The 25,457-nt window shown below is 41.1% G+C and overlaps 2 protein-coding genes across 5 annotated transcripts; both read right to left on the minus strand.

The window, feature by feature from the left end:
• Positions 1-295: 295 nt before the first annotated feature.
• Positions 296-7,454, minus strand: tom1 (target of myb1 membrane trafficking protein). 4 transcript variants are annotated; one of them, XM_071544173.1, is made up of 16 exons: positions 7,296-7,454; positions 6,487-6,571; positions 6,299-6,377; positions 6,003-6,152; positions 5,634-5,768; positions 5,337-5,468; positions 4,942-5,058; positions 4,500-4,633; positions 4,358-4,400; positions 4,118-4,256; positions 3,844-3,901; positions 2,950-3,019; positions 2,612-2,662; positions 1,985-2,047; positions 1,781-1,820; positions 296-1,046 (listed from the first exon to the last, which is right to left on the minus strand). In XM_071544173.1, the coding sequence occupies exons 1-16, from the start codon at positions 7,345-7,347 to the stop codon at positions 952-954; spliced, it is 1,443 nt and encodes a 480-aa protein (XP_071400274.1). In that variant the 5' UTR covers positions 7,348-7,454; the 3' UTR covers positions 296-951. The 4 variants fall into 4 exon arrangements, with proteins under 4 accessions (XP_071400274.1, XP_071400273.1, XP_071400276.1 ...); XM_071544172.1 differs by having other exon boundaries at positions 2,597-2,662; XM_071544175.1 differs by lacking the exon at positions 5,337-5,468 and having other exon boundaries at positions 2,597-2,662.
• A 5,738-nt stretch (positions 7,455-13,192) lies between these two features.
• LOC139665194 (bMERB domain-containing protein 1) lies at positions 13,193-24,308 on the minus strand. The gene is made up of 6 exons (XM_071544179.1): positions 24,230-24,308; positions 18,867-18,987; positions 15,785-15,858; positions 14,836-14,950; positions 13,524-13,594; positions 13,193-13,308 (listed from the first exon to the last, which is right to left on the minus strand). The coding sequence occupies exons 1-6, from the start codon at positions 24,306-24,308 to the stop codon at positions 13,193-13,195; spliced, it is 576 nt and encodes a 191-aa protein (XP_071400280.1).
• Positions 24,309-25,457: the final 1,149 nt, after the last annotated feature.

The raw sequence follows: 25,457 nt of genomic DNA on the forward strand, positions 1-25,457 counted from the left end.
TACATTTCCTATGATTTATGCAGTAATTAAAAACTACTTTAACTTGTCATTTAGAATGAAGGTTAGAAAGATAACACTATACAAACAGCAAAAACATATACAGTATATTCCTTGTTCGTTGTCTTTGCCCCCTACACACACACACACATACACACACACACACAAGCAATTGGATTGGATTTGGTGTGCTTGTCAACTCCTATATCTGCAAAGCCATGAACTGGATTACATGCCTTAAGGAACCTTATCGCACTCACCCCCAGCCTTCAAGAATGAAAACGGGCAGATTGTCAGTTAATAAACAAGTTTAATATGACAGTATTCCATCATGACGTTCTGCAAGATGTTAAACTTCAAGTATCTTCACAAGAGAATGTTAGATGTAAAAAAAAAAATCTCATGTGTCAGTTTTCTGTGACAGCTTACGTTAATAATGATGTGATTACAAGCATCAAACTATTCCACTATATAATAGCTGAGCTTCTCTCACATACAAGTATACAGTGTTTGCTACTCTGATAGTGATGTGCACCATGGTTGTCTGTGACCCACCATGATGTTTGACATTTATCGGAGTACATACTGTATGTTGCAATAGTTTCTGTAACAATATTCCTTCTCTTTCTCTTCTTTAACAGCAGGAATGAAACCATATAAAATGTGCAAATGTTTGCATTCCAGCCCTGGATAACTCCTCATAGTAGTGTCCAGGGAAACCCCCTGTGCTTCATCAAGTAACAATATTTTATCAGTTAAAAAAGAAGCTTGGCCCATAATAAATAGCATTGTACTCTGGTATCATCCTTTCTCTAGGTAAGGGCTGCACTTCTCATTTCCACGTTACTGTCTCGCTGCATGTCATTCACCCATTCAGCAATAAGACTTTCCTTCTGTCAGTCCACGGAGAAGGATCTTCATTAGTATTGTGAGTCTGACAGGCTCAAGTTTGGCCTAAGACTGGGAGTGGTTGGTGTCCTGCGAGGAGGCGCTCAGGGACGGCAGGCGCTCCGCTGCTTTTGCTCTCGCTGCCAAAAACCTGTCAAACTCTGCAGAGGAGGTGAAGCAGGGTTAGATAAGATGGAACTTTATTGATACCTGTGGGGAAATTAGGTTGTTGCAGCGGCAAGATTAATAGGATTAAGCAGGGGAAAAGACAAATAGAATAGAAGCACACAATATGAAATATGAAATAAAAAATGTGAAAAAAATAATAAAACAATAAAAACGTGTTGATGTTAAGTAGACTGTATTGGTTGGAAATACGGGAATTAATGAATTACAGATGTTACTGCAGTTACTTACAGTATATGTTTCTAGCAGTCATAATTAAATATCAGAGTAATTAAATATGGATTACTAAATTATGAATATATGCTATGTATATATACATACACATACTATAGATATAGATATAGAAAAATAGAAGTATTAACAATACACAGTATGAAATGGTGAAACCATGAGCCATTATGAAAATACCACTAATATGCAGAATATAACAATGATGGAGATATTTGAAAACTGAAGACATGAGTATGTGATTTTACAGCAATATGCATGATGTGCAAATGTGAATCATATATACAGTATATGAACAGTAAGTGTTGTGGCATGTGGACTGGCATTATAAAAAACTAGTGTAGGTTTTGGAGACAAGAGACAACTCCTGTTATACTGGAGTTATACTGCACCCTGCAGGTGCTGTATAACACCAAATATGAGAATGAAAGATAAAAAAGCTACTAAATGCAAAAAGGAAACAGATTAGAAAGAATCTCACCTTCACTGGTCACACCATCTGAATCATCAAAATCATCATCCTGTTTCGCAAATAGAAAGGCCATATTTTACACACTTTTCTGAGTGCAACATATAACATGAGGACTACCCAAGGTTAAGGCACAGAAAAATGTTTGCATGTACATGCAGCAAAACCAAATGCCAAATGCTTTGTATGAGTAAATGGAGTAAACCAGCCACTCACCTCATCCTCCATGGCCAGCCATTTCTCAATATCATCCATTATACTAGACTGGCTGACAGGAACCTAAGAGAGAAAGAGCAAACTAAGTACCAATATTTACAGAAAGTTCAATGTGGACCACTGGTAAACTATCACAAAACTTCCAAACCACCAACAAAGAAGGACCACCCAAGAACAGACAAAGAAATGGATCCACATGTCTGTGAGCAAAGCAATTAACGAAGAGGGTTTGTCTCACTGCAGGAACTGAAGGCACAACAACAATGTAAAGAATCGGGACAATGCAAACCAGACAAAACCATAGTCTTTACCACAGCAACTGAACAGCAGAACGTATACCGAAGGCTTTAATGTAAACTCAGACATTCTGTTATTCTGTTTAGTATATCAAACAGCATGCAGACCATAGTTTTTTAACTGTTTTTTAACTATGCCTCATCCTCCAAACCCAAAAAATGTTGCGTCTCTACACAAACAAACACACACTATCCAGACCACAGCAAAAGTAAATTATAACCTCAGGATAAAAGCAAGAGGCAGAGAGAGTAGAAGAATGCACCAATATAAAACCAGCACACATTTTGGCACAGCCAGTTTCTGCACTGGACCCACCATTCCCTTTTTTACCATCCAGTCTAAATTTGGTGAGGAGCTGCGGGTGGAGGCTGGGCTGTCATCCTTCACACACACACACACACACACACACAAACACACACACACACACACACACACACACACACACACACACACACACACAGTAATTTTAAGCACAAACAGTTAGAAAATTAAGGACAAACACATAACAACACAGCATAATTCATCCACACAGGCCACGAGGAACTGGCAATGTAACTCAATGAGAGCAGTGCTTCCCCCTGTCTGTGAACTCTCTCCACTCTCCAAAAAGCTTGTGACTAAACCTGTAAAACTCTTCAAAACTTGAGTAACATGGTATCTTTACTGACCGTTCCAGCATTTTGTAGCCTGGTGTTCGGAGCTTGAGCCAGGCCATCCACAGCAACTTCACTCTGCTCACTGAAACATAAGGTTTGTTCCTTGGTCAACTGCCATGTAAGCTAATGGTTCACGTTAATACATATTGAAAGACTGGCATATATCTTTTAAAGGAATTAGATGGACTGGGTTGGAATTAGTTTCCCAAACCAGGATCAGCATCCCAGAAAGACTGAGAATCGCATTCCAAAAGCTTGCCAGGGAAAGAGCTGAGTGTCTGCACTGCAGCTCTGGTTGGCATGGCCACAAGTAGACCATGCCAGCCTGTTCATCAATGGCCACCACACTTGCTTTGTTATTTACTCAGCATTAATCTTGCGTAGCCACATCTCCATCTCAAACTAGAGGAAGTCTGGACAAATTCAAGCAGAACAGTTGGTTAGAAAAGGGTGGAGACGTTGTGGGCTGTCGCCACGCTTCAAACCAACCAAAATCTTCCTCTGAACTTCGACCAGCATATGCAGCGTCAGTCCCTTTGGCCTTTAGAACGGCCTGTTCACCATTATTGATGTGAGAGGACAGACCACTAAAACTATAGATTTCTCTTTCCTATGTAAAGCATCACAGGCTGTCGGTTAAGTCAAAGTTTTCGTCCATTTTTATCATTAGTGTAGCTAAACTTAAAAAAGGAGAGCCAATCGAACGGCCGCCTCTGGCTCCACAAGGTCTCGTTATCCAACATTTTCTGACAAGAAGTTCTCCAGACCTCCGTTAGTTTGAGACGAAGGTGTGGCTACGCGAGATTAAAACAGCATTCATTTAGGGGAATGCCAAAACCTTTTCTCATGCGTTTTCTGTGTACCTCTCTAAATCTGTAAAAAGCTATGATAATGGCATTTCTGTACCGCTGTGAGATGTTCCTTTTCTGTGAAAATGTGTCCAAGTCGTCTGCTTCACTTGTACCTAGAAGAACAACAGTAACAATTAAATAATAGAAAGTGAATTGTATAGTGCATGGTATGCTGAACTGGTTAAAGTATAGGCACACATACACATACCACCTTGCGTACATGTATGTATGCAAGCTTGTACACAGGTAATTAGATAATAAACACTCCCACACATACAATTATTACTTGACACTGTGAGATATATCAGAGAAATACTGTGAGTACTTACTGAGTCTTTCCATCTGATTGGACACAGTGTCAGCTGCTGATTGGCTGAAATAGCTGTTGAAGGGAACTGCTGCAACTCCTGACTGGTTGACAGACTTGGTTGCAAGATTGAGGTCGGCGAGGTTGACGTATGCAGGGCTCTGAGAGACAAAGAGCAACAACTTGAAGGTGCATTATACAAATGTTTTATGTAATCATATGACTGTTGAGCCAATGCATCCATTATGAACATGTTCCTTACCTTCTGTGTTGCATTTTGGCCATTTGACATTTGTCTTTCAAACCTGTAAACAGAAAAAATATAACTTCATAGAATGGAGAACTCCAAATACAACCTGCTGAGTTATTGATCTTTCTCTCATCTTGTTAATATGGAGTAATACCTCTGGTAGCGAGTGAAGGTGGTGTTCATCTCATCATTAGTAGCCAATAACTCTTCAATCAGCTTCTCTTCACTGAGTCTAGGAACCGCTTTCACTAGCATGTCTTGCATTTCCTTGCACACTGTGTACATCTGCTACTGACACAATCAGAAAGAAGAGGGGAGAGGGACGGAGGTAATGTACAAGATCAGCAAGGGTAAGACAGCGTTACTCAAAATGACATTTAGAAAAAATACTGACTGTATGGTAATGGTTTTCATGCACCACTCCCTCTACTGTGGCAGAGAGTCAACAATCTAACCTCTGTGACACCCACTATCTAGAGACACAGTGGGCCAGAGCAACAAAACATTATCATTGTTTTGTTGTCTTGAAAGAGAAGATGAAACAGAAAGAGCTCAGAGTCGGACAGTAAACATCTGACTCCTGAATCTTGTTTTACCTGCAGCAGCTCCATGTCTGCGTGTTTGGCTGTGACTGGATCCAGCTGGCTCATCATGTCTGACATCACCGTCAGGTTGCTTTGCACCACTCCCAGGTCCGCCCTCAGCTTCTTCACCTGGAATGTCAACAGTGTTTACTAAATAAACTGAACAGTAATACTCTTTGCAGAGGCAAATACAGATTCAAGTGTTGGAGAAACGAAAATGAACCAAGTAACACAGGAAGAGACACACAGGAAAACAGGCTTTTCTACTGACATTTGAGAGAGAATTCCAGCCACCGTGCAAAAGACAGCTGTCCGTGATTAACTGGAATACAATTCATACAGCCTCAGATGCACCAGGCTTTCCAAATTCTAATATAAAATCTCTCTAGCGTGAGAAGTCCCATCACCTGCTGGGGGGTGAAGACAATGGGTCCCTCCTGGTGCTGTTTGGGCTCAGGGGGCTGGGGCGGGACGGGGGGAGGTTTGGGAGATTTGGATGCAGCAGGCAGAGTGACAGCAGGCCCGTTCCCAGGCAAACTCTAGTAAGCAAGGCATAGGCATGAGAAGACTGAAAGCCAGCAGATTGACACTAAAGAAAAACCCCATTAAAACAGCAGTAGGAAACTAGATAGAGGTAGATTGCCCCCAGCTATCTGCAGTAAAGCGAGTGCACCGGTTCCTGCAACGCCCGGCCGTACTAGTACCCTGTCTGGGGTGTGGATGGGCGAGTAGCCGTCCAGCTCGGTCATGGGGAACTCCAGCCCTTTCCTTCGCAGGTCTTCGTACACAGACACCACACCCGTCAGATCAGGTGAGCTGCGGAATGCGTCGGCCCACGCCTTCAAAACCAGACACACAAATTAGCATGAGACCCTAAAAGCAGGTGACAGCGCCAAATGCTCCAGGCTGTTTACAAGACTCCAACTGTGCCTGAATGCACAATATGTTATATGCATGATTTCACCCGAACTGAAATGGTCATCATGAATGGCATAATAAAATGATTATTACATGGTTATTTGTTACAGCCTCAGTCAACCCCATGCTGCCATGGCAACCGTGGCATTTCTCACCTGTATGATGCTGAGCACTCTGTCATGCAGAACCAAAGGAGGGTTGTTCCTTGGTATAATTGCCCGGACCAGAACCCCTTCGATAAAATCCCGGGTGGACACCAGAATGTGGAACCGGTGGCCGCAGTTCTTCACACAGGCCTCCAGTACCTGACGACACGGAGGGTCAGAGTAAGCAGAGACCCTGACCGACATGGATTACAGCTGAGGCAGGGGGGCGTGGGTTTTGACTTCATCGACGCAGAGAGAGAGGGAGAGAGAGGGAGAGAGAGGGAGAGAGAGGGAACGACACTCACCGTCAGCGCCAGCATGACCTCCCTGAAGTTCTTGTTCCCCCCGATCCTCTTCTTGATCGCTCTGACCGCGTCTCTCGGTCTGCAATCAGAGAAATTTTAAACCATCAGCGTGACAAATCACCGGTGCAGAAGAGGAATGCAACCTCCAGAGGACTGGCTGGTTCCTGATGCCTGCAGATAACACACACCCTTCCTCTGTGCTGTTGACAATGTCGCAGATTTCCATGTTCAGGGCCCAGTCTTCTGACGGCAGGCTGGAGCTGCTGGCACGCTCTGAGGAAAAGGTGTAGAAGAGCAAGATGAATGACAAATGATGAAATGAGTGGGTGTAACAAATATACTCAGCAATTGGCTTTATGATGATTACATAACTTCTGTTTTCTCTCACTTTCTCATTCATTACTGCTTGGCACACAAATTAAATGAACAGCAATCTCTTCTTTAATATAACAGTATCAAAGCAGCTTTTCTAACTGAAAAAACAAAAAAAGCCTACAGGTTAAGTGGCTGATACTTTCATTCATGTAAATCGATGAAAGCTAACTGTTATCTCCTCTAAAGCATTTCATTTAGATGGGTTTAGCCTACAGCCGAGCATAGGCTACATCAAATTTGGGTCAGGAGGATGTCTGTAGCTGCTCGTCCCGCCCAGCTACTGCACGTTAAAAAGAAAAGATCACAACCAATCAATTTGAGGCTCGGCGGGTCTTAATCCCGCCTCTCTGTTATCATTGTGCAGTGGACGCGCCAATCAAGCAATAAGCCTTTGTTGCACCGTCAATCTTGATAAATATAACTTGGACTCTTTCTTTCATTATGTGTTACACGAGCATCGATCCGTTCATCAAAACGCTTTATAATACACATGAATAACGGGAGAGAAGCTGTAGTGTAACCGTTGAATGCAAATACCTCCAGTAAAGGTGCATGACGATGAATGGACGATGTAGTAATTTATAATGTTACGACCTCTGACAGCAATTAAACGGTTTATTACCTATTCGGTGTCCAACCGGCGTGGTGAAAGGATTCCCTGTTAAAAACTCCATCTTGTGTCCTGACGGCCCGGCGCAGCACCGACGTCCCGGTCCCGATAACAGCCCCGCTTCTTCTTCTGCTGCTGCTTCGTCTTCCAGACAGCTCGGCTCGGCTCAGCTCAGCTCACACAGCGAAGTGGAGCACCAGTTGAACTGCATTACGTCATGTATTAAAGGGAAAGTGCTATCCATTCAGATAGGATGGCCAGATTAACATTTACTGTACTCCTCAATGTTTTTTTTCATTCCAGACACTGGTGAAAAGAGAAATAGAGTCGTTATGTCACATACTCTGGGATTGTAATATGCTACTGCAAAATCCCGCGATGATTTAACCGTTTGCTTTGAAAGGAGTTCAATCTGCAGAGAATGTCATCTGTTACTATGAAGACAGAGATGAGAAATCACATCGTACGGTGAATGTGATCTTAAAGGGGAAATTTTACACATTTTTCAAAAATGCTCATTCTCAAAAGTGAAAACCAGGTTTCAAGACTACTCTTATGAATTTGCCTCTTTACTAGAATCACTACAGTTACATAACAAAAGGAAAATGTAAACTGTACATTGTTATGTGTTATTTATTATGGATCATGTATTATATTTCAGTTATAATTCTGCTTCTTCCTATTATTCGGCTATTATATTTAAATATATATGTATATTATTAACTCTGAACTTTGTGTGTAACACTGTCTTTGTTCAATTAAAGTCAGTCTCCTTTATGTCCCCTCAAGGCCCTGAACACTAAAAGCAACCAAATCAGAATGAGACATGAAATGAGAAGCACAGCCATTCATTTTCCTATACTGAGAAACATACATTTCACATATATTATATATTATTATATATAATACATTAAGAGATGTATTTCAACAAATGGCCAGAAAAATGTATTCTTCCATGTGACATTAATTGAGTTACATTCAACCTATGTGCTGTTGACAGCATATATCCATATAGCTATATCATATAGGCTACATTTTGGCCTATTCTTGTGACTATATTCTGAAGTATATGTGAAATGTTTTTCTTTTTTGTATGGAATGAGAGCACTAGTTCACTGAAAAAGAGTGTGTATGCCTATGTGACAGAATCACACGGACAATTTCTGTAATAAATCAGTATGGCAAAAGGAGGCTGTAGAAAGGAAATATGGATCTCATTTTCTGTGTCGTATGTTTGAAGTGTCTTTCTGCCACATGGGTGCACTGTTTCATTCCACATCATACCAGGTCTGGGAATAATGCCTGATGCTCCCCTCATGACCTCCAGCCTTACTCAGTGTAAACAAAACACTCTTGCCTGAACTATAATTAGATCAAGACTAATGATTATTATTGTCCATACCACACATAACCAAGAATGTGACTTCTAAATGTCGCTCATTCTCACAAAACAGCTAATACAATAACAAAATACAATGTTGGGTTTGTGAATTTCCAAGGAATGACCCATTGTTTACTCACAAAAATGTCACTTTCACTGACGTAGGCTGGAGTAGCTGTGGCGAGGAAAGACATTTATTGTGTTTGATTGTGCCAAAGATGCAACGAGTGACTCAGACTCAGTGACTCACAGCCCTGTGAGAAACAGAGATTATAGGTGTTACTCTCACTGGTGATGTACAACCCACTCCTCTGTTTACACCAGTGGAGATGATACAATTCTGCTCATTAAAAGCGACATTATGTGGCATTATGTGGGTGATAGAACAGATAAAGACGCGGGCGGCTCGCTGTCACAGATGGCTTGCTATCACAATTTAGGCTCAAGAAAACATATTTATCCCAGTTGTGTTTATCTCCAAGTCTCCATCACATTTAAGGTTATAATCAAGGCTACATTTGCAGCGATAGATTGTATTATGAGAGATGGTGCTGTGTGTGTCTGTATGGAACCGAGGGGGAGCCAGTATTCTTTGCAGTGTATGGAAAATCAGGTTTGCCTGAGGTACCTGCAATGAAAAATCTCCCATGATCTTATCAGTAATGGTTTCATATCCGTGCCGGAGCAAATGTACCGTTATTGCCTGGGTGAAGCCTGCAGCACGGTTCCAACCACTATTCTCAACTTGGCAACAGGTCTGTTTTACCTCAAGGGTTGCTATGCAGTAGTGTGGAGGCAAATACAGGTAATGACCAATCACTGTAATGTCTTACTACAACTCCGAGTTGTACCTGCATGTGATGTGGAAAATAAAGAGTAAAATTGTCCAAATGTGATGTTTTTGTGACATCTGCCTCCCATCAGTGTCCTCACTCTGTTCCTGTATGGCTGTTGTTCTCATCCTGACTGTTTGTCATTTCAATTCTCTGGGGAATCTGACACGCCACACGTGAGGAACTGGAAATGTCGGTGTGGTGTTCATCCAAAAGGTTGAAATGTCACAGACGTTGCGTTATCACTGTCAAATTGATAAACATCGATTGGCCACATAAATGGATTCCGTGCAATTTGGAACCTGGTCACTGTCTGGCAAATGCAATTTCTTCTTTCTGCGGAAATTGAGCCAATCCGGCCACAGTCCTTCGTTGTGAGACAGCGGGGACACATGCTGGATATTGAAGGTCGATGTCATTCATTACACAATAAGATGTGTTTTCAAAATGTAAAATTAAGGTTAACGTGCTGGGATGAAGGTCTGCATGGCCTCTGATCAGATCAGATTCTCCCTGATTGGAGTTTCTCTGAGGAACCTGCACATTTAACCACCAGTATTGATTCAATCTCTCACTGTTACACCCCAGCAGCTTTTTAATTCTCCTCCAAAAATCCAGTTGGGTTATCAGACATAGAGAGAGGTGGCAATATGAGTGGGGCTTCAATGGACAAGATCTCACTTGCACCTTGCATCGAGTCACACCATTGGAACCTATCAGATTATAATAGGTATCTTTGCAAATTCATGGAACCTGCAGCTGGGTCAATCAAGCTGTGTCCATGCAATCACAGCCATGATAAGAATCTTCATTTATCGTACTTTTCAATGCTGGTAAATAAAAATGTCACATTAAAAGTCATGTTTCTTATGTTGCTAGGGAACAAAACTCAGCAGTGTGACCGGCATCAGTTGAATATACGTGCTGATAAGGCCTGATGTGGCAGAGGCGTGAGATATCCTTCCACTGTAATAGACAGCTCAGATCTCTCTCCGTTTCTGTTCCCAACTCTCTCTCTCTCTTTCTCTCTTACACACACACACAGCTCTCAATATCTGACACGTACACTCACAAAGATCTCTCATTTAGTTTCCCTGGAGTAAATGTCAGAGGCATTTGTCAGGGGGGCAAAATCTGACCTGCAGGAGGCTTATGCAGCTCTTACATGCAGGGGCCGTACCACGAATTGATTCGTCTGCCCCAAGATTGAGCCTGCGATTATAAAAGCTTTACAAAAGAAGAGACCCGCAAGGCGGAGGAGACAGGAGAGCCAGGCAGGTGGTATAAAAAAAGAGAAGAAGAAGAAAGCAAAAGAACATATTTGGCAGAAATTGTCTTTAATTGGTGAGGCATGTTATCACCTTTCCAGGGACTGTTTCATGTCTCAGCCATCGCTACGTACAAGAACAGGCAGGGTTTTCAGTAGCATCCAATTAGGGTGGGTTGGTGGTAACTTGTCTGTATTCACAGTATGCAACCCACTGATTAGGCTTCTCAGGCTGCAAATTAAATGCAGTGGAGAGCCTTGTTCGCCGATGCACAGGTCTGGTAATTTGCAACCAGCTGTGACGGCCTTTATCAACTGTCATGAGCATGGACTACAGGGTCGCTGCAAAACACATCCGAGGCATTGTATGCAAAACAATGCAATGAAATGCACTGCCACATCTCATCCAGTTCCCTTCATATATATCATATTCTTTATGACTGAATATGTAGTGCTCTATCAGAGGCATGTGCATACAAAATAGCACTTTGTCTCTGGTGCATTGAAGGAAAAAGGAAAAAGAAGGAAAAAGAATACCTGCACACCTAATGTTGCTCCCATTTAGCTTTATGTTTGCAACATTTCAACCAAATATGTGTCTTTGTCAGGCAATGCGCTCCATCAGGAACCTGTTACATCGGGCCTTCGCCTTTTCAAATGACTTGGCCTTGCTATTGTGTGCTTAGGTTTGCAGAGCCAAAGCTATCATGGATCACAATGCATCTTTGAGTCTCCTGGATGAGTCATCTGTGTGTGTGTGTGTGTGTGTGTGTGTGTGAGTGAGAGAGAGAGAGAGGTGAAGGAAGGCAGCTGAGGTGAGTTATGTGCTCCAGAGTGGAATTGCAACCAGCTGGTTCTCTCATCACTGTAGCGGACAATAACAACGCTCCCCCACATCTCAGCCCGTTGTCATGGCAGTTACACATGCAGATGTGGCTGGATGCTCTTTGGAATAGGTCAGATATTCAAGTCCCGACTCCAACACGCTTACTGTGACAGTTTACTTTGTTCACTCCTGTGCTCTTAACACCCACAGATGTCTCTGAGCAGTGTGTGTGTGTGTGTGTGTGTGTGTGTGTGTGTGGCAAGTGCATATAGACGAGTGTGTGTGTTTTTGCACGTTTGTGTGAGTGAAGTAACGACCTATAAGATTCATCTGAAAGCACAGGAGTAATTACCCACAGTACAATAACAAAACAATTCAACAATTCAATTCAATTTGTTGCAAAACCACAACATGCTCATTTATGGGATAACAACTACAATGTACTTAGTTGTTGATAACAATTGATTTTGGAGGGAAATGCTGAACACCCAGAGAACAGAAGAACATTAAAACTCTTTATTAGAATAGCACTGTCAAGCTGGATAAGTTGTACAGTCGCAGCCACACAAAATGATTACCGATCATGAACGCATTATGATGTGTTTTCTTTTACATACAAGTGAAAATACTCTAAAAAACACAGAGCGTAAGGCATAACACAGGAATGTCGACAATGCTCTATTATACTGGGCTCAGTCCAAGACTTTAGGGCTGTGGAGTGCCGTGCAATTGAATAGCATTTGGCAACTATTTCACTAAAATAATATTTGCAATTTGAAAGCACGTCAAAGATGCCTCCTGCATAATCATGTGTCACATTTGTCAAACCCTGCCTATAATACATAGTTTACCCCAGATGAAGATGCTTTTTTGAGGCAGTCTCAGAAGGGGCTTTACGTCACAAAACCATAAAACCATCTCCACTATACATGTATATCGCAACAATATCTGGTCCAGATCATAGTTTAAATGAAAGCTAGTCCAGAGAGGAAAGCATTACGTGTTAGACCCTATCTGAAATAATGTGTTTATAACAGTCAGGCGGTGAGCCGGGGCAGTGACTCCTGGCAAGGTTAAGCAGGGTGACAGTCGTCCGTGACCATGTGAAATGTCACACAGCGCTACAGCGAGTGGCAAAGGCAGATTAGCGAGTGTAGTTTGTTCCCAGGGGGATGTCTGAAGTGACAGGGTCTAATACATCACAAATAGATAATTGCACAGTCATAGCAACCATAATAATGTCTAATTACCTTAATTGGACAGGAGCCATTAGAATAACAACAGAATGTTCATAAACCTGTCAGCTTTCCTGCTACAGGATATGTAAACACAGTAGTTCACAGTGGCAAATCACATGAAATATATACTTTCTTTACATTATACGCATATCAGCATAAAGATAAACACAGATAATCTTTCTTTGTGGGGCACACAGACACACATATATACATGCATGTGGTGGAGTAGCGCGTGACACACACACACACACACACACACACACACACACACACACACACACACACACACACACACACACACACACACACACACACACACACACTTTTGAGCACAGAAAGTTCTATTTCTCCTCTGGATGGACCGTTACATGATGGAGCAGGTGAAGCCGCAGCATTCTTTCAGGAGTGTAAGTCCAGTTTTGGTGACAAACGGGGTTGATGTCTGTTGGGCTTTGGAGACCCTCTGATCTTGCAGAACACCTGATTGAAAGGCAGATGCAAACCTTTCTGTTACAGGACGGCCACCCTAACCACTACCTACCTGCTCATCATTTTACACGCAAATATCATGAAAAGAAAGGAGCAATGGCAAAGTTTTATTGAAAGCAAGTTTTTGTGTCACAATAATAATCTAGCAGAAAATATGTTTTTAACTGGAAGCTTGCTAAATCACAGCCACATGGTGACATACTCACCTTTTTTATTCAAATTCTTGGGAAATTTGGACTGTAAGAAGTCTGCCATTTCTCTGTCTTCCTCTCTTTCCCTGTGGGGAGATTTTAAGATGTAAACACAGTCATTAATATTGTTTTGATCTATTGTTTTTCCAATGTTTTGGTATTTTGTCACAGTATTACTATTATTGCTAGAATGTGGCAGTGTAGTGAAATGACTTCTGATTCTTAACAGTCTTGTCAGCTACTGTGTGTGTTTGTCTTGTGTCTTGTGTAGTTATTTGTGATGTTGAAGCGTTTTTAACGTTTGTTGCATCTAGTCAGACTTGACTGGACTTGACTTAATGTGTTTGATAGAGAGCTTTAGAAGGAGGCTGAAAAGGATTTCCACCATTTCATCTATTATATGGTGTGAATTCACCAATACAACTCTACACAATTCTCCCCACATTTCATTTTCAGATGCACTTTGAATAATGAAATATAATGGCTTCTCTCCACCTCAGTGCAATCTTTCTGAGAACTGTCAACATGTCACTCAAAGACAATCTTTCGGAATAACAACTGCCTGCTTATCATCGGTGACAGCTAATTTAGCACCATAAACAAACCATGTGTGTGGTAGAAGGGGCTTTGCTTCTTCAGTGTGTTTGACTTACTGTTTCATTTTCAGTGTAAATATGGGGCAGAGATTCTCCCAATGGAGAGAAGACAATTTATGCCAGAACTATGGAGATTGGACAAAATCCACCTCACTGGATCAATAGTCCAGGCTGAACGTAACTTGTTGAAGTGCTTTATCTCAACTTATTTATCATGCCAGACACGCAAGAAAATGATTCAACTTTAAGGATTGTGTCTTCTTAACTAGGCACATTACTTGCAGGATCAGATGAATCAGATTTTTTCATGCATTTGGGAAGATTTCATGTGGTTCAAGTGGCAAAGTCACATGGCAGAGGTGCTCCAACTGGTTTGGGGCTATGACTCAGAGGGAGGAGGGACAATGAATGAGTCATCTTTATTTTGAGTGGACAATAATCATGGCCCATGGACTAAAATGTACGGTGACAAAGCTATTCTTCTGAGTGACTGACATCCCGAATGCTCACGGCATGCCAACAACAACAGCTTCATCTTTATAGAGTGAAATGAGCAGTTTGGACACCCGGACCATTAGAATTACATTCCGTTGCCTTAAGGAAAATGTCTTTGCTCTCTGAATCCTGTTGTCTTATAAACAGACAGCACTGTATAGCCTCTGGAGAGCCTGTGTGTTAGAAGAATACCACCTGGTGAAAGACCTTTTCCTCAGTCAAATCAATAAGCTCACCTCAGCCTCTCAAACTCCACATCATCAACCAGGAAGTCTCTGGTCTCCACCAGCTTGTGGATCTGCTGCAGCAGCGCCTCTTCTCTCTCCTTGTCCTCCTTGGACTTGTCTTTGTCTGTCCAACAGTCACAGAACAAGCCAAACACACAGTACAGCTGTCAATGAGTCTCAATAATACTGTAATTACTGCAGTAAATATACAGACTGTTGCAGTGTAAGGTATTTTATAGTAAAACATTTCTGCAGCACCTCAGCTAGTTATCTTTCGAGTTGTCATAGCAACCTTCCTCTATATTAGAGAAGTCTGTCATCTAAACTTTATGAATGTGAGAACTGGCACACAGTGTGAACATTTTCACAGAGCCTTTAAGTTGAGTCAGAGAAAGCCTTGAAATTCTGAGGCACATTTGTATTCAAAGCCGACTGAATTTGCGTGAGGTGATAACACAATCATTAGAGGTGAATTATTTTCAAGTTTCAGGTTTTCATTTTATTAGTCATATTTAGTTTAACACAGGGTCAACAATACAATGTGCTGGATGAGAGTCAGGTCAGCTCAGCAGTAAAAAAAAGAAAAAAGAGAAACAATAAAATAAGAATAAAATAGAATAGAATATAGAGCAGTATATGTATGTAAAGTGAGATCTATGTACATAAAAGTGACAAGTGCACAGAGGGTATGTATTCTTCCAAATAGTCATGAATTTTTCTTCATAACAGCGTCCCATTTATTCAGCTGAGTGAAAATTGAAGCTTCACTGCTTGTCATGGAGGGAACTGCTTCTCATAACAACATTTTTACCATTTTTGCCACAGTGCGTGTGCTTTCTCTGCAATGTAAATACAGCAAATAAAAACAAGGTGCACCCTATCCTGAGCAAAATGTTTGCAGGTTGAACTGAAGGTCACAATCAGCACACAGAAAGGTAACGGCTGGTTTCTAATTTACCTGGAACTGAGACAAGTTTCTGAAGCTCTTTCTTCAGCCTTGTGATTTCTTTGCAGAGCTGGATGTCGTCCATCCTGTGCAGAGAAAACAAAACAAACAGGGACAAATATTCCCCCATGACCACATGAAAAGAGAGGTCTGCTTTCTATTTTGCATTGTGATGCTAGGGGTAGAAATAATAGCTAAAATAGATCTTCAGTCAAGAAGAGTGAAGCTCAAACAGAGATGAGAGTAACCGATTCTTACTATAACATGCTGTTCTTTTCTCTGTACTGTAAAACCTGTGCTGACAAAAACAAATCAGTCCTTATTGTTCTTGATAATTAGCAATTGAGAATGAGGCAGATGAAAAAATAGGCCGTTTTTAGCCGGTATATCTAAATAATGAAAAAGCACAGTTGTATTTGTATTCTCTTCTTGCATTGTTTAGGACAGTGCAACATTTCTATGTCTATTCTGTCTGTCCTTCGAGAGATCCCTATGGGCAGCCGGGCATTCAGCCGGGCGTTCAGCCGGGCGTTCAGAGCTGAGAAGTGGCACCGGTGTGACGGACCGACACGGTCAGTCAGAACAGTCAGAGGAGACCAGCTGTCAGTAATGAGCGTGATGACACGTACGACCCCCTTGACACGGCCACTTTCCCCACATCTGCCCTGTGTGTCCGGTCAGACAGAACTTTCTATCCATGCCATCTGCTCCTCAAAATCACACACACTTTATTATACGCACACATTATTATAGATTCATTACTGTAGGGGGAAAACCTTAAGAACAGAAGAGACCACAGAGGCAATGATGCAAGTAAAGAAATCGATCGCATTGTTATTTCCTCCAGAGCTTAAAACACAGAATGGGTTTTGCATCATGACAGCAAAGCAATTTCCAAGTTCGCATACAGTGGTATGAGTGTGAAATTGTAAGAGGTTATCCAACAGAAAAAAACAACAGGAGAGTGTTGATTTTCCCCTGGTTTTGGCCCGAGATGATTGCGGGCTCGGCGGGTTTATTAGTTGAAACAACGCCCCGGCGCTATTCTCTGTGAATGAATCACTCCTCACTGTATCGGATCTCATTTCACTATCTGACTGATGGGAATTTCAAAACATCAGGGGTCAGACGCACTCACAAGTGTCGGGCTGCTATTACAGTAATGGCAAAAAGAGGAAAATGACCCCTGATGGAAAAATGTATACTCCAAGCTCTTGATTATGCAAAATATGGCATACTTCAAGGTACTTCAGCGGTTTATATTTCAGGCTGACTCATATGCTCCTACTCCATATTGTTTATTCATGGTTTGTGTAACTGTAGTTTTGTTCATTTGGAGCAATATTTTTCATTCTTTGCATAACTGTCACATTTCCCAGAATTTTTGAATGAATTTTTTAGGCAGAAATAGTAAAACAAAATTGGTAACCCTTAAATAGTGGAACACATAAATATGAATCCAGATATTTTACATGCCAGATACCACACTGAATACTAAGAGGGCTATCATTTAATTTTTACAGGAACCCCATGCAAAGGTATCTCTTTTTAAATTTAATTCTACCTTAATTGATGAAAAAATCTACTGAATGAAAAAGGTGAGAGTAATTCGTTTTTCACACGAGTAAAGGCACATTTGTGTTGTTTTATTATTACTACCAAATCTCCCCTGCATGTCAAAGCGATAGCTGGCCTTCGGGTGCTGGCTGTGTTGCAGCTAATATAAAACACACGTCAATACACGCAGGTCCTTGGAGACGAGGAGGAAAACACTGCACATACGCCATGACAGCTCTCATATGATTCTTGTGTGTTTATTAGAGATAAGCTTAGGTGGATTGATGCGTCACTTTCACCCAGTGAGCCAGCTCATGGATAGAAGTGAAAACATGAGGCAGAACCGTGTGGAATAGCTGGTACATATCATCCTTTACCACAACACTGATTTCATGACTTGATTGTGGAAGCACAAACTCGATTAGCCCAGAGTGTAACACACATCTCTTCCAGCAACACAATAACCCCAGCAAAGATATTTCTGATTCTTCCTATGGCCGCATTATACAGTTCTAGACACTGTTCTTAGTCAGCCATTTTTATGTAAACCGTTGGACTAGCTTCCATATTACGGCAGGTTGCTGAGGTGAGAGGCTTTTGCAGCAAGGACCAAAGGAGCCTCTCTGTCTCCTTGCTGCCATGGATTGCTAACATGCTAATGTTAATGTTAATAGCAGAGCTAGAGAGAGAAGTACAGTCTTGGATAATGCTTTGTTAACCTTGTCGCTAACGTTAGCTTTCAGCTGAGTTTTGACAGTTGGCTAAGGACTCATGCACCAGACACATCTGCACAGTTCTCAAACAAGTGTGACAGACTTTACGGTCTTAATACCCAGACTTACATTTTCACCACAGCAATTAACCCTAAAATTCATCATCGCCATTCTTCATCATCGCCATTTTATGCTGTACTAGCCAAAGACTGTTCTATCCATTCAAGTTCTGTGGGTGAAACAACATGTGTGGGCGGCAGACAAAAAATAGCCATTTAGGGAGCAGGCAAGAAGGCAAAGCCTCTTAGGGCTTATGTCGTCATGGTGTTATGTCAGTATCCCATGCAATGTTTAAGGAGGGAGTTTTCTCACAATCCCTCTTAAAATATGATCAAATTGCACCAAAGTAGGCCAAACAGAATATATCACCATCTGTACCCATTTAGAGATCCACAAAGAATTTTGTGAATGGCCACTTTTTGCCTGCAGACTTTACTTTAGGTAGATTTGGCCTACTTGTCTTTAGAAACCTTCCTTCCTTCACTAGGCAAAACTCACCTTTTCAGAACTGCTTTTAATGTGTGATTAATCTTGTGTGTTATATGATTTTATTGTGTTGTTTTTAACTTATGTAAAGTGTCTTTGAGTATCCTGAAAAGCGCTCTACAATTAAAATGTAGGCTATTATTATTATTATTATTATTATTAATGTTAAGCTTTTCGTAGCAATAAATTGGTGCCAGATGTGTTCAGTGTTTGTATCTGTTTGAGATGTATTCAGTTAACAGGAGCAGTTCTGTTAAAAAAGAAGATCAGGTTCTTACATATATCTTAGCTCTGATTCCCTCCGTACGAGGATGTCCCGTATCCGCTCGATTTTGAACAGCTCTCCTTCAATGTCGTTGATCGTAATGGTGGAGTCAGCCATTGAAATGGTATCTTCTGCTGAAAGGGAGACAAGACCAAAACACATTAGTCTGGGTCCCATAATGGGATTCAGACAAACATTTAATCTGACCTGAATATATACTAAATCGCATGCACTCTTATCTCATCTTCTATTCAAAAGTGCTGTGACAAAGTATAATATTTGCACCTTGTTTGATTTTCTGCATTTTTGTACATTTTTCAGTGAATTTGCTCAGATCTTTTAGTGGATTGTAGTTTATAGGGGGAGTCTGAGAGAAAAAGACACAGAAGTTTGAATATTTTGGTTAACAATTCAGCCTGATTTAAGTGATTTAATCTTGTGGAGTACCTGGAAGAGGATCATTTATTCTTTTTAAACCCCAGGTACTAGAACCAAATACCATAAGGAACACAGCTACACTTAAAACCCCATTAAGAAGTATTTAAGGGACCTGGCAGAAGCACCTGTGCTGGGCCATAGTTTTTTAGATTTATATTGGGCACAGCTGGCCCAAATCAAGCCTGATTGTTAACCAAAGTGAACAGCTGGCGCTAATTATTTCTTTAAAGGTTCTATGTGCAGCATTTTGTGTTTCTCAAAATGAAGGCCACATTTCCCATACAGCCCATAAAAGATAAGAGCCAATAAGAGCCCTTGATACCAGTGAATATGCATTCTGATGAGGGAAGCTACAGAGAAGCTGAAACTATTCAGTAAGAATAGTGGAAATTGTTTGTGTATTACTTGCATTATGGTTCATATTTTGTGCCATAAAGCAATCCAGTGGATTTCCTGCAAGTGTGACAAGTGACAATCTTCTCGCCGATGGTGTTGTGTGCTTATGGTAATTATATAAAAATCTCAAAATTAATGTGGTATTGATTTATCAGTAATTGTGTTGAGTTAATTGAAGGTGGGGGTGATTACTTTTTCACATTGTATGTTTGACTGCCTTGCATACCAAGCAAATGAGAGAAGCACCAAACTTTGGTATCATATTTTCTCTCAGACTCCCTCTTAACTACTACAACCCACAAAAAGATTTGACCAAATTCATTGTGAAAAATGAAAAGAAATGCAGAAAATCAAACAGAGGGTGAATACTTTTTTCTTCACTTCTAGAAAGTGCAAAATCATATCAGTGAGAAGTCTTCATTCTAGCATTGTCTTCAATCTAATTATCATATCAGTTGTTTTTCAGTCTCATGCAAAGGCATTCAAACACCAATGGACCTTCACTCTTTACGACAAACCACACAAGCAACACTTCACTGCATACTTCCACATTGTATCAAGGCATCACCACGGAAACAGGGAGCAGAAATTGCAGCTTGTTTATCTAGCTCCACCCCACAGAGCTAAATGATCATGAGCTGGAGGCAGGGGAGAGACCAGAGCAGAGCTGCTGTTTTAAGGACTCTGCTAATCTCTGCATGTGCGCAGCAGCAGGCTCCCTGAGCTGCTGCCGCTCTGGAGCAGCATGGATGAAACGTGCCTCTAAAGACTGGCATGACGCTTGGCTGGATGGGCAGACTGATGCTTATACATGTCTCAAAGAATAAAAAAATAGATTAGTAGAAGTAGTAGCAGGATTATAAAAGTGCTCAGTTTAATCCAATTTAAAAAGTTGTTGGGTTGTGGTTGCTGAACCTCTAAACTGCAGTAAATTTATCTGCCATCATCCTTTGCTATCGTGTTGTCAAGTTTAGCAGACTTTATATTAATGCTAGGATTAGGGTTATCCTCAGGTACATATCAAATACCATTCCTCCAAAATCAACAACAGTAAAAGGCAGATAGCAGAGCAAGATAAATATCAAGGGTAAATAGACATGGCAGAGAATCGGTGATGACTCATGAGCAGGGGGGTTACTGCTGAGCATTCATGGGCTTTTAAATCTGAATCTATAATGAACTGTGTTAAGGTCATTAATTAGAACAGAGTAATGCAGTCTCATTAACAGTTACTCAGTTTCACAGCAGCAGTGTCCGGAGGGGTTCTGTGCGTTTCATTGGTCACAGACCAGTGAACTGCTTTAATTGCTCTCGCAGAAAAGATTATGCTTTTCCAACACCAGGAGGAAAACTCACATTGGAATATGTTTCATGCATTATAACTGAAAACTGAAAGGAAAAATTGTGAGTTGCATCACGATCCAAGTTGATAACAACATGGACATCTATGTAGAAAATAATGCAGAATGAATCGTTCCTGTCAGTCTTACTGCAAACATTGTAAAACATGCAAAATCTTTTATTAAGACTTTCTTAGCATCTACTTAGTATTAAATTGGAAATTCTAAGCAAAGTGACAAGGTTCTGAAACATGATGTTGAATTTGAGGCAATGCAATGAATAAGTGACTGAGAATTCAAACTCTGGTGTTGGTGTCCATCTCTCCATTGCTTCTGAGGGATTATATTGCTTAAGTGGTGTAATTTATAGCTCATTTAGGTCCAATAAACCACTTGAAGAATGCAAAGGAAAACCTAGGAAAACTTGGAATGACCAAGTTATCTATCTAGAGGCAAAGGCAAATATCAAATTATGAATGAATTATGAACTCTGAATGCTACTCCGGGGTTGACAGCAAACTCTGCCCCTGCACTCTGTGGATACACTCAGCTCCAGATCACAACACTCTGACAGCCCACTAATTCCCAGTAACTCAGCACCACTGAATAACGGCACTGCCCACCCTGCAGCCTCCTACTCCTCACCAACCAGCTATGAGTCATCCAGCAGCACTGGGATAGGCCTTTAATTACCTGACCTTGTGTGAAAAGACAACATTACAATCAAACAAGCCAAATCACTGGGGATAGCAGGCCTAACACACATATGCACACACCCCCAAAACCCACATTTGTTCTGTATGATGGCACACCTTCATTCAGCTACATGTGCATAGCCACACACACACACACACACACAGACACACACACACACAAAGAAATTACTAGTGGATCATTTGGTGTTTAACAGGTTCTGCGCTGAATAGCCTAAAGGTGTTTCTTTTGTTTGCAATCCTCTGCCAGAGGCAATGCTCCAAGCCTGCTGTCAAAATCGCTCTACTTTTGATGAACTGCCACTTTTATTAGACCGGTTTTGTTAACTGGCTGCACATTCTTTTCACTTCTTAAATGCCTGCATATCATTTTTACACCTGATCACATAAACCATTGCCTTTCTGTATCACTTAGTAGATAACTCAGATTACACAGACGGTAGTACTACTGACTTTTTAGTAACACATTGTCACTTGATAGTAAGCTGAGTATCAGCATTGGACTATCTAAATAAAGTGTGACCCAAGGACAGAATTGTTTTCTCTCTTCAACTAAACTTCACCGATTGAATGAATTTAGTCATTTCAGTAAGGCAGGTTTGTCACAACGTGCTTTGCAGGGCAACAAAGGAAACAAATTGATATGAAAAAGACAAAACAAACATCGCAATCTGACGGCAAATCTTGTGTGTGTGTGTGTGTGTGTGTGTGTGTGTGTGTGAGCTCCAAGGCAACACTAGGGCAAGTCTGCAGCAATAAAGAAAAAAATGACAGGAAACAGGAGCTCAAAGGTGTCTCGAGGAAGAACTAAATGAAAGGGAGGGAAAGGGATGGCTGATATGGTGGGAGTAAAGCTAGATCCTAGTCTGTATGAGTCTTGTTAAGTTCTAAGAAAATGTCAGATTCCCTGACATGGATAGGAAGCTGATCCTGGTAGGAGCAGTTCTGTACAAGGATCTGTCTCCAGTTGATTTCTTTTGAATATGGCAGAAGATGACAGTGAGACCTCCATCCTCTGAGTGAAGGGTTTGAGTAGGTTTACAGGGAATGAGAAAATGTATTGTTGGTGGGGTGAAAACCTGTTTTACATCCCTCTTTTGATAAAACAGACTCAATGTTTTTGTTATTCTGTTATATTTTTGCTTGTTATATTTTGTTCCCCTGGTGTTATTATAAGAGAAGGCTGTGTGTTATCTGCATGAGTGAAACAGAACATGTTTTTTTTAGTTTTTTTTAGTTTTTTTTTTTTACAGATGATATTACAGAGGAGAAGCATGTATTATGAAAGTAATAGAGAACCTAGAACTGAACCTTGAGGAATGCCAAAATTAATCTTTATTGCACAGGCCAGCTGCTAAGCTTTTCACGCTAATTTCATGATCAACTGTATTTAATGCTGCACTTAAATCAAGGAGAACAAGAGATGATACAGAGTCCTGGTCAATGGCTAATTGCAGGTTATTTGTTACTTTGATTAGCCACACAGCAATATCCAAATCCAAATTAATAACATTATGCTAGAGATAAGAGGGGTCTCCATCAACTGCAACTTGAATAGAAAAGTCCCCTGATTCCTATAATTTCACTTTCTTTTCCCTTAACCTCCTGATAACAAGCAAATTTGCTCTTTAGGTCGCCTTGCTGCCCACTCCAGACTTTAGATGTCTTTCCCTCAGTGCCTGCACACCCAAGAAATATATTTTTGTAAAAGATTGTGATCATTAGCACTGGTCCAAGCAAAATACTTTTTTGCACAAAGTTATCAGTAGTATTAGAAAAGAACAGCTCAACACTTTGTTTCCCAGGTTCACAAATCTTCTGTTCTGTTCCATTTGCTATGCTATAACATTTCTGCAAGAACTGAAAAGGAAATTACATTAAATAAAAGTGTAAAAACTGCCATCTTCACAAAAGGGTGATTGAGCATGTGAGGTATTTGGGCTATACCGCATTAGATCGCTTGTAGGATGGATGATTGCCATTCTGTGAAACTCTTTTAAAATATCTCACCACCCACTTGCCAGAAAGTTGATGCTGGTTGTTGTTGGAGAACAATTCATCTCTACAGTAGAAAGGCATGTCCATAGCCCATCTACTGGCAAGTGGTCTGGACATTTTTTTTGTATATTTTGAAACATCTCTCTAAACATAGGCTATTCTAATGTATTTTTTTCCGGTATGTAGAAACAGCTCATGTGAGACATTTCTATAAATCTAAGAGCAGTTAGGCCTCTGTCTTGTACAGTATGTGTACCCAGTGACCTTTCTCACACATCTTTGGAGTTTTGCTGCTTGAAAAAAAAAAAAACAGGCAAATCTGTCAGGGAACAGCTACATTTAATATTAATAGCCTACAGCATAGACTGGGTAAAGAAATCACAGGCCACTGGGAGTGTGTAATATGTTCAAAAGTTCATTTAGACTAATCATGATGACTAATTAGACTTTTCAAGCATGCATACCAGTCAACTTTCGCACTTGAATCTCACCTGATTTCTCGGTTGCTCCGTCCACTTGGGTCTGCTCTAAAGCACCATACTGTTTAGAGGATTTCCTTTCTTTCTCCATATCTTCAGTTTAGCAGACTTTAAAAAAAATAAAATAAAAGAAGAAATCCCGGTGTTCAGTCTCTCTGAACAGAAAATGTATAGGAAATGTGTGTGTTGCCTAAATATAAATTATAACACATATCTGCTGTGTCCGTACAGGATCGCCATAGCGCGTCAGGGATGCTGACAGGAGGAACGCTGCCAACAGATGCTGAATCCAAGTCTTGACGCTTGTGGATCATTTCAGCAGCGCGGACCGGAGCCAGCTGATCTCTGCGATGAAGCGCCACCTTGTGAGAGGCGCACACAGTTAAACAGAGCAACAGAGTGAGACGCCCACAACTAGAGAGCTGCAAAAACCCAACAGCATGGATTATTGTTGATGATGACACAGCCAAGATGAAATATAAAAGTGCATGGGTTAGACGACTAACTTTATTTAGGAAAATGCATTCATTTCTCAGGGGGGAGATCAAATTAATGCACAAATCAGACCATCATCCTTTTTTTCAATTAACAGCCATAGACACAACATAAAATAATATAACATAACACAACTCATAAGAAAGACTAACATATCAGACAACAGCAGCAGTCCCTCTAATGGTCTGCTGCGCGTCGAACAACCACAACAGCATTAACCACGGGAGAATCCAGCTGTCTTTCATCATGAATTTTTCATCGCGCCTGATTGAGTTCAGTTGTTAACGAAGTACTGGGGATGACTTGATTTCGTGCAGCCAAGCCCTAGAGGGACAGCAGCCAGATGGTCAGGGACTGCAGCCCGCATCTGCGTCTCCACTTCAGCACTCCACAGTCCGCCTGCAGGAGCCGCCGCCGTGCTGCAGGGGGCAGTGCGCCTCACCCAGGGACAGACGCATTTATTCATTCATTCGTTCATTCACCCCATGCAGCTGTGCACACAGACACTTCTCACCACAGCCACAGAGGTGTCTAAACACACAGAGAGGGGTTTATCAAGTTATACTTCAGGAGGATTAAATGAGAGAGCAAGCCTCAGAATCACTGTCATCCCCACAGCTTATGATCGCTGTGTCTTTAACCTAACATTTTCTATAGTAGCCTATTGTTCTTTCTCAAGTCCCAAAAAAAAGGCTTAGGGTGTAAAAGCTATCCAGAGAAAAGTTCCAGTCAGAACATGAGGAGG

Source organism: Centroberyx affinis, unplaced genomic scaffold (assembly GCF_046629955.1).
Source record: "Centroberyx affinis isolate AG114_WGS23_722 - 3 ecotype Tasmania unplaced genomic scaffold, CSIRO-AGI_Caff_v1 ptg004482l_1, whole genome shotgun sequence".
Lineage (NCBI taxonomy): Eukaryota > Metazoa > Chordata > Actinopteri > Beryciformes > Berycidae > Centroberyx > Centroberyx affinis.

What these genes read in the sequence shown, in the direction of transcription:
- LOC139665194 (XM_071544179.1), bottom strand. Translation starts at nt 24,308, where the DNA reads ATGGAGAAAGAAAGGAAATCCTCTAAACAGTATGGTGCTTTAGAGCAG. An exon ending in GAATCAGAGCTAAGATATAT is followed by an intron (nt 15,859 to 18,866) that starts GTAAGAACCTGA and finishes TTCTCTGCACAG; the next exon opens with GATGGACGACATCCAGCTCT. An exon ending in GAAACTTGTCTCAGTTCCAG is followed by an intron (nt 14,951 to 15,784) that starts GTAAATTAGAAA and finishes ACTGTTGGACAG; the next exon opens with ACAAAGACAAGTCCAAGGAG.
- tom1 (XM_071544172.1), bottom strand. Translation starts at nt 7,347, where the DNA reads ATGGAGTTTTTAACAGGGAATCCTTTCACCACGCCGGTTGGACACCGA. An exon ending in GAGTGCTCAGCATCATACAG is followed by an intron (nt 5,769 to 6,002) that starts GTGAGAAATGCC and finishes CTGGTTTTGAAG; the next exon opens with GCGTGGGCCGACGCATTCCG. An exon ending in GCCAAAATGCAACACAGAAG is followed by an intron (nt 4,257 to 4,357) that starts GTAAGGAACATG and finishes TTTGTCTCTCAG; the next exon opens with AGCCCTGCATACGTCAACCT.